Genomic DNA, 9111 nt, shown 5'->3' on the forward strand with positions numbered 1-9111 from the left:
AAAATAGGCTTGGAAATATTTTCAGTCAGAAGATTTTTTTTTGCTTTAATCCCTGTATATGTTACCTGTGAAGTAGTCTGCTTCAAAATCAACAAGAACCAATGGGAGGAGGTAACACAGCTCAAATCCTCTCAGGAAGAAGCTGACACCTGCATGCTAATACATGCTCTCCATGTAGCAGAGTCTGGCTTCAAGGCAATGATCATCATGGCAGACACAGATGTCCTGCTACTGACTCTGGGTTGGAGCAAGGACATGCCATGCCCAATGTACCAAAAATGTGGAACACAAAACAAAACAATGTTCCTGGACATCACCAAACTATGCAAATCACGCGGCGATAGTATTGCTGGCGTCTTGATTGGCATGCACACGTTCACTGGCTGCAACACTGTCAGCGCATTTGCAGGACACGGAAAAGTGGGCACCCTGAACAGGCAGGACATATCAAGAAGCCTTCTTTGAGCTCGGCCGTGCTTGGGATGTCTCTGATGAGCTCTTCAAGAAGCTGCTGGAAATCATGTGCCACATGTATATGTACCCTTTACACACATTACAGATGTCAACTTTTCTGCACCAGACGTGGGGAGGTCGAGTCCAGCCAGCTTCCACCATGTGAGGATTGCCTATTAATGCATTCCATTCATGCAAACGATCAGACTGCAATCTGTAGACGGTCTCTTCAAACCCAGCCATCTGTACCAAGCCCCAAGGACCATGGGTGGACCACAGACGATGAGGGGCAGCTTGAAAGTTCCCCAGCACCAGACCGTTTTGCAGTTGCTCTCCTGCAAGTGTGTGAGGTTAGGGGTGGGGAAAAAATCGATTCACCTAAGTATCGCGATTTTTAATGTCACGATTTTTTGAATCGATCTTTTATTCCATAATCGATAATCGCAAAAAAAAAAAAAAAAAAAAAATTGGGTGCCCGCAGTCAGGCCACTCACTGAACAGCAGGCCAGGCGCCGCCTACTGGTTTACTAGTGGTTTTATTACTTTATTAGTTAGTCTGAAGTAATAATTACACTTCAGGGTTAAAGTGGGTGCATCTCATTGTAAAATTGGACTTCAAGCGGCCCAAATCTGGCTTCAAACGCCCCAAATTGGGCTTCAAACGGCCCAAATTGGGTTTCAAACGGCCCAAATTTCACGCGCGTCGGCCCATATCAGCCTGGCCTGCTTGGTATCTAATGCCCGGCCTGAATTATGATCCCAGTCCGCCCCTGTTTTTAACTATATCGCCCAGCCCTACTCATGATATAATATACAGTCTCTAGTGTATGATTCAACTTTTCTCATGTTCTAATCTAGTGTAAAAAAGCAAACAAACTGAAAAAATAAACAAAAATCGCAATAAATCGTAATATCGAATCGCAATAATCGTAGAATCGCAATAATCGTAGAATCGCAATACTTAAGAATCGCAATATAAATCGAATCGGCACCCAAGAATCGTGATAGTATCGAATCGGGAGATAAGTGAATCGCCACAGCCCTATGTGAGGTCGTGCAAACCACCAGAGTGCACAGGTCTCAATAATGGTCTGAAGTGCACAAACCTGTGCAAACTACAAACATGTGCCAACCAGCACACTCAGATGTGAATGATGATGATGGTGTTGCCCTCGTGGGTGGCATGGTGTCTCAGGAAGGGTAGATTGTCCTAATATTGTCCTGAAAGACTGGAAACATTTTGAATGTAGCTGTTCATATAATGTAACACAAATAAAACTACTTTTGACTGAGAAACATGTCAATTTAGTAGACAAGCATAGTATATATATCAGTGTTTCCCATACATAAAGGAATTTGTGGCGGGCCGCCACAATAATATTTTGACCGCCACAATAAGATGTTGACCAAAAAACAGTTTTTTTTTTACAGTGCACCTGAACGCAACATGCAAGATATCCGCTGAATAAGTGACCAATAAATGTTCATGTCATTCTGGCCAATACTTCTGTTATAGCATTTCAGTCTGGAATATGGAATATCTTTCAATAATCTATGATTTAGCTGCTAAATTGTCAAATACCGCCATCTGCTCGCTACCCAGGCACTTATGTATGTACTTAACCCAACTAACTTAACCTAACTAACTATCCGGTGTGCACAACACTGTCAGCCTAAACTCCGGCTGACACCCCAAAAACCTACAATCCGCTACAGAAAAATGTATATTGTTTGTTTATTAACTGGCCCCTCGCCTTCTATCATTTCACGAAAGTGGCAAAGCAAGTTGAGTATCCCTGACCTATAGGGAGAAATTTAGTTTGTCATTGTAAACCCACAGCACAGTAATGATGACATGTTCTTCATAGATCTAGCCTTTTCATTTTGCTCTTAAGCTTTCTCAAAGTACACCAAATTCATGCATTTTACTTTAAAATGTTTGAAAAAAATCTCGCGGGGGGCATGCCCCCGCACCCCCCTAGGGGGTCTGCGGTCCCCCACCACAAATTCTCAAAATCCTGTGGGAAACACTGTATATCTAGTATAGTATAGTATGTACAATATCATAGGATAGTTTGCCTATATCTATGTAATATTAACAGTAGTCCAAGTAGGCAACGGATAATGAAAGAAAGATGCTTTCCAGGGAGGGCACTTTCCTGGTTTTGAACGACAGCAGTCCATAATTTAAGAGGGTATAAGCACTAATAATCTACCAGTCATCAAGGTCTATCATATAAAAACATAATCTAGGGATGTATATGAATTTTAAAAATCACAAGTAAAATTTGCCCACCTGGCTGGTACCGATATGTTACATTTAGGGCTCTGGCTCATTTCCCTTGAGAAGTCATTCTTCTACCTTAAGGGCCACATTCACCCCTCATGATGGGATAGTATGGGCACATTATACCTTTTCTGAATCCTTATAGTCCTATGAGTATTCCAGTGTTTGTTATTTGTGTCTGTGATGTTCCTAGTTGCCACAGTGCTGAAATAAAGACTATAGTTTAGGCGAAAATTGTGGAAAAATGAATGTCACTGACACTTTGAAGAGCCCATGTGAGCTCTTTATTTGTCAGACAGACACACAACTGAGCTCAAATGAAAGTTAAGAAGCTACCCTTTAAAATGCTGTCAAACATGTTCTCATAGAACATGAGTAAAGGTCCTGAAAATCTGCATAGAATAGGGTATGCATCAGCGCCTAGAATCCAATTTATTATAAGGGCTGGCTAACTTCATGAGCTGATAACTGTGACAAAGCTGCCATTCTGCAAAGGCTATCATACTAAAATATCATCTATCAATATATACCTGTTCAAAAATCATGATTAGAATTTGTCCACTTGAGTGATACCGATATGTGCAATTTTTGTGTTTGGGCCATGGACTAAATAGGGGAAAATAAGAAAATGTCCAATAAATATGAAAAGCTACTCCTGTGGAAAGGCTATCATATATTAATTTACTTATATTGACCCTATAAACAATTTAGTATAGGTAAAGTTTTGCCCACCCAGATGGTACCAATATCTGGTCTGGCCCATGGACTAAGGGGCTCCCCAGCAAATTGACGACTTGTTAAACTTCAACATTGTTTCATTTACAAGACATTAACATAATTAGAGAATGTAGAGGGATATAAAATTGACTATTTTAATAATAGTTTGACTTGTTATCTCTACTATTACAATATAGACAGTCATGGAATTCTGGACAAAATCAGATGTAACAATAATCAATATTCTCAGATGTGGGTTTAAGAGACAAAATCTCATCTCATGGCCCGAATGTGGAATAAATTAGGGCTCCTTGATATGAAAATGGACTAGACCAAACAAAATGAGTCTGGTGGCTGGTGTTACTTCCCCGCCTTGATTGATTAGCTGGAATAATATTTAAGTTTTGGTTCGATGTTTGATTAGAGTTTAATAGCGAGGTAGGCTGAACACTTAAAGCTTACTAGGTCTTACTGCTAAAACAACTTCATGCTTTCTGTCTTACTGCTAAAACAACCAAAGCTAACTTTCTGCTTTCTGCCTTACTAGGTCTTACTGCTAAAACAACCAAAGCTAACTTCCTGCTTTCTGTCTTACTAGGTCTTACTGCAAAAACAACCAAAGCTAACTTCCTGCTTTCTGTCTTACTAGGTCTTACTGCTAAAACAACCAAAGCTAACTTCCTGCTTTCTGTCTTACTAGGTCTTACTGCTAAAACAACCAAAGCTAACTTCCTGCTTTCTGTCTTACTAGGTCTTACTGCTAAAACAACCAAAGCTAACTTCCTTTCTGTCTGACTAGGTCTTACTGCTAAAACAACCAAAGCTAACTTCCTCTATTCTTTCTCTCCTCCCTAGGGGCATGATGGGAATTATAATCTCAGCGGGAATCATCGGCTGGTGCAGCCTCTCGGCCTCAAAAATCTTCATCTCTGCGCTGGCCATGGACGGGCAGCAGCTGCTGGTTGCCTACCCCTGCGCTCTCTTATATGGGGTCTTTGCACTTATCTCTGTCTTCTGAAAAAAGTCACTGCTCCCCACTTTCTGTACTATCAGTCTAATTAGCTTCAGTGTAATTACTGTCTAATTACACTGTTATTACAGGAAAAAGGGAGCTGCTACCTGAAACGGCACCAAGCTTTATTTTATCTCTGTCCGTCTCTCACTGCATTCCGACTCGTTTATGTTGTCCGTCTGCAGACCGGAGTGCATCTTCTCAATTCGCTTCTGCCCTCCTTGCTCCCTTCATGGATCTTAAAGGAGAGGACTGTCAAATAAACCTGGTGAAAAGTGACTCCCCGGACCACATTGCCACCTACATGGCCTAGTATAGTCCTATGATTTTAAGGCCATGAAGGGGAACGAAGTGAACGAACGTTTCACACCCTGGAAGGGCGAGGATTAATATTAAGACATTTGGATTTTGGACACAGATGGGAAAGGTTTCTCAATACCGAGCAGGACCGGGAACCAACCCTCAAGCAAACCCAGCAGCCTAATATAATTCCAGTCAGTAAGAAAGGCAGTGCATCTTTTTTCTTTCTTTCCTTTTTACGTATGCGAGAGCTGTTTTGAGTCGTCTGGCAAACGCCCACAGATTCCCCTGCAAGACTGAGGGAGATGCTTCTCTTTCCTTCTCTCCAGGACTAGCTCCCTTCATTCCACTTCTCCACCAAGAAACACAGGGAGAGCAAGTTGGCTGGAGGAGCATGAGCCCATCAGTTGAGACACTCCTCTCCCTCCTCACTTTTTTCTGTTGAGATTCATGTGAGCGCTGAGGCCTTCCCACAAGACAAAATACAGTTTGCACAAAAGCCTCGTTTATTGTTCTCATTTTCAAAACAGAACAAATCACATATTGAAAAGTCATATTTGAAGAGACTTGAGATATGTTTCTATGCGTATAGGCATGTCTCTATAGGTGCAGTAGTCACTCTAGCCTCTGTCGGTCTCATTTCTTGGCTATTTCTTTTAGAGTTGACTCATTTTGTATGCTTTGGTCTCATCTGTTCTTCATGTCTTCTCATGCAAAGGCGTACACATTAAAGTGGTCAGAGGTCTCTTAACATCATCTGCCTTGTGATATTGAAGGGTAGATTTTGTGGTTTAGCAGATCTAAGCAGTGGTATTTTTTTATATAGAAGCCTGAAAATGGGTGTGTAAGAGGGCCGGCCGTCTGTTTAAGAGGAGTAGAAAGGAAGAATGGCCAACATACAGTTTGGATACTGGGTGTATGATGCATGACAGTTTTCAGCAACCTGTAGTGTTTTCAATAGCTTGGTGTGAGCCTTCCCTACCAAGTTGGTAGAGCAAACGGTTAGAAGATTCTGCACATTTTGAACCATTACATTTTCATGATTATTGCTGTTCTCAACCTGGAAGACTTTGATCAGAGCATCGAACACAGTTTATGATCATTTGTATGAATGTGCAGAGAATTTGCAAAACTTGGTCAGGTGAAAGGAGCAGAAGCCAGTAGCCATTCTTCCAAAAATGCCACTTTTTGCATCCCCACATATTTAGCTTTCCTCCCCTCCTAGCCACAGTCAGCATCCACAAGGAGATACAGAGCCTTGCTACTTCTCCCAATGTGTTCCCAGAGCCTTGCTACGTCTCTTAATGTGTTCCCAGAGCCTTGCTACGTCTCCCAATGTGTTTGCGATGGGTTGGTTACTTTGTTACAGAGCTTGTGTGATTGTAAACTTTAAGCCCAGCATGAGTGCCTGCGCGTTGACACATCTGTAGACAAGTCCCCAAAAAATGCTAATAGATTTTCATTGAGCTTTTATCTTTCGACCACCATTGTTTCCGGTGTGTTTTTGCCCACTGAACATGGAGTAACATATTGAGAAGGATCACACTCACTAGACTCACAGAAGGAGCTGTACATGTATACAGAATACCAGATTACTTTGTTTTACATTGAAACAGACTTTTAGACACATGTAACTAATAGATAGCTGAACAGAGTAGCACCTGAGCTTGTCACAAAATCCCAGAGGAAACTTTGGATACATAGATTCAGACTTTGCTGGTATTATTACTGTAAATAAGGGTCCAGACTTCTGCTGTGGTTGTTTTTCTAAGTTTGATGTGTAAAAATTGGTCTTGCTTTGTGGGAAGAGAGGCCCTCAAGGTCAGTTGTATTTGTTATGCTGATGTCTGTTTGTGTCTTCAAGCTTATCACCAGCAGAAAACACGACTCCAGAGTCCGTTGTTTCTGGGCTGACGTGTGATTTATTTGACAAGACTACACGAGAAGTAGCTTGACTTCTGTAGTGCTTCACATAACATTGTTAAGTGAAGGTTGACGAGGGAAAATATGAACTTGTAGGTTATGACCGAACCCCCTCTGTTATTCCTCCCCCTCCCTTGTGGGTTTTCTCTGTGTACTAATTTAACCTACACAAAACACACACGAGAGCTCCTTAAAGGGGTGATAACCCGCTTAGCAGTAATGCATAATTCAATACTTTGCATTTCAATACTCTTTTTTTTTCCGATACTTTGCATTTCAAGCAAACCTAACGGGGAGCGCTCTACACTCACCGGCTGCGTTCTCATACGGCCAAGTATTTCTATATGCACATGATATGTATCATTTGTTTTGTACATGGAAAGATCCACCTGTCATTGTGTCATGTTGATTCTCTTGATGGGTGAATGGGTCCAGCGTCATGCTGTTATGGAGATATTACTGGCCACTCTCTAAATAAAACATTGCTCATACATGTTGTCAATTGCTTTTTCCTCACATTATTCTGGCAGCCTGGAGGAATTGCAGAAACCGTTTGGAGACTCAAGGTATGGAGATGGTGAGCAGGATGTTGACGTGTTATATCTGGTTTCAGCCAGTTTGCCGAGCTCGTCGGGTTTGAGTATCTTGCATCTGGATTCACTCAAGGGCATCTCACATTCTTCTTGGGCCTGGGGAAGGAATTCATTCCAAAATACCATGCCCTTCCCTGTACCGAGCGAGTCCTTACTCACCAGCTGAAAATACTAGCACAGGGTTTCTCAACCATTTTTGGTAGGTGTTCAGGATGTTTTTGTGACCTCAACATTTGAGATGCATGTAGATTTTGTTGTATAGGACTAGAGGCAAGGAATTGGCAAATACTGTTTAATTTCATGGAAGAAGTCAAGCTGGTCAATCTTACTACTATAGGGCGGTGTTCCGCCCCGCAATTGCTCAACTGAGCATGCTCAGAAGGCCGCACTGTATAGTAGTAAACCCTGTCCGGCCACAGCTATGCCATTTTACGTGAGATCGGGCTGAAACTTTAATGAAATGTAAAGCTGTGTAAAAATTTATTTTTTAATTTGGTAATAGCCCTAATTACCAAATGATGTGATGTCACTCGAGCGTTGATGTCATCCTTCCTGGCTGAGCAGACTGGGGGGTCCAACTCCCACGGGTCCACTAGTAGTAAAGTTTGTGATTGCTTTAGTGACATCACTGATTCATGCTCAGAACGCTCATCACTCACTGATGACATCATTGGTGATGTCACTCAAGCAATTGTGATGTCATTGCTATAGTGATTAGGCCACCATGCTGAGCCTTTTTTTCATGGGGATGGACAGACACTAAGAATTAGGTACATTCTATACATTCATATATTCAGTGTGTAATGTGTGTTCAGAGATGTTTAGTCATGGCTGAATGTCAAATAGAGTGACAGTTTTAAATTAGATCTCATTTCGTAACTGTCCACATGATTTCATTATGGCAGATGATGAAATCATATGTGGACAAACAGTTACGAAAGGAGCTAGTCAATGATCAGCATGAGGCAGATTACTACCATCAAAAATATATAATTCTTGCATTCTATAATGTATTTAGATTCTCACAGAAACGTTTCTGTCTCATACTACACAGCATCATATATTTTATTGTATAAAGATTTAGAATATGGTCGACTTTACCCTCCGCTACATCCGTCCTAGGTCACATGCAGAGGACAAAATCCAACAGTTTGACAGACACCTGACAAGGCAAACCCTGGATAAAGGAAAGGAAACCTACAAATATCAAGATTTGAATTCAATTAACATTTTACATGTCAGGGTGAACAAATCAACTTGAGAATCTCTTGATTTATTGTACTGCCCTTATGGAACGTTTTTCAAAGCATTACAACTTTATAGCCCCATTCTTTATTATACCAGTTCAATTCTCCATTATGGTCACCACTGGTTGACATTCACTATCTCTGTAAAGTGAATTATTTATTCTCACGACACCAGACACATTTGCTTTGTACAGCTCTTCTCTGCAGAAAATGCGTCAGCAAAATGTCTAAACTGGAAGCAGAGTTTTAGCTAACAGTTTTGAGTTGATTAGGATTAAAATATATATATTTAATTGACTACTCTGAATGCAATAAATGCCTTTACTTATGTTAGTACAGAGAGACATGGATCTACACATAAACATCTAAACATGGCACCAGGGCCTGGAAATGTGATGGAAATGTCTCATTCTAAGGCACTTTTATTTTACTGATAACATCATCAGTGATGTCATATGGCAGCGCGTATACCAGTATAAATAATCAGGGGTTCATTCATTGGAGCTGGCAGTCCAGAATGCAGATCTTACATTTATTATAGGTGATTAATATGTTTGTTCTGTTCACAGCACTTTGTTC

At 41.1% G+C, this 9111-nt stretch overlaps 1 protein-coding gene across 1 annotated transcript in view; it reads left to right on the top strand.

Moving 5' to 3' along the window:
* yipf5 (Yip1 domain family, member 5) overlaps positions 1–7177 on the top strand; it is a 30810-nt gene extending 23633 nt beyond the window's left edge. Inside the window, exon 6 of the mRNA XM_083637830.1 lies at positions 4313–7177. Within this exon, the coding sequence (XP_083493956.1) occupies positions 4313–4475 (163 nt within the window). The 3' untranslated portion in view covers positions 4476–7177. The remainder of the gene's footprint in view (positions 1–4312) is intronic.
* Positions 7178–9111: the final 1934 nt, after the last annotated feature.

Source organism: Poromitra crassiceps (genome assembly GCF_964638095.1).
Source record: "Poromitra crassiceps genome assembly, chromosome: 1".
NCBI lineage: Eukaryota > Metazoa > Chordata > Actinopteri > Beryciformes > Melamphaidae > Poromitra > Poromitra crassiceps.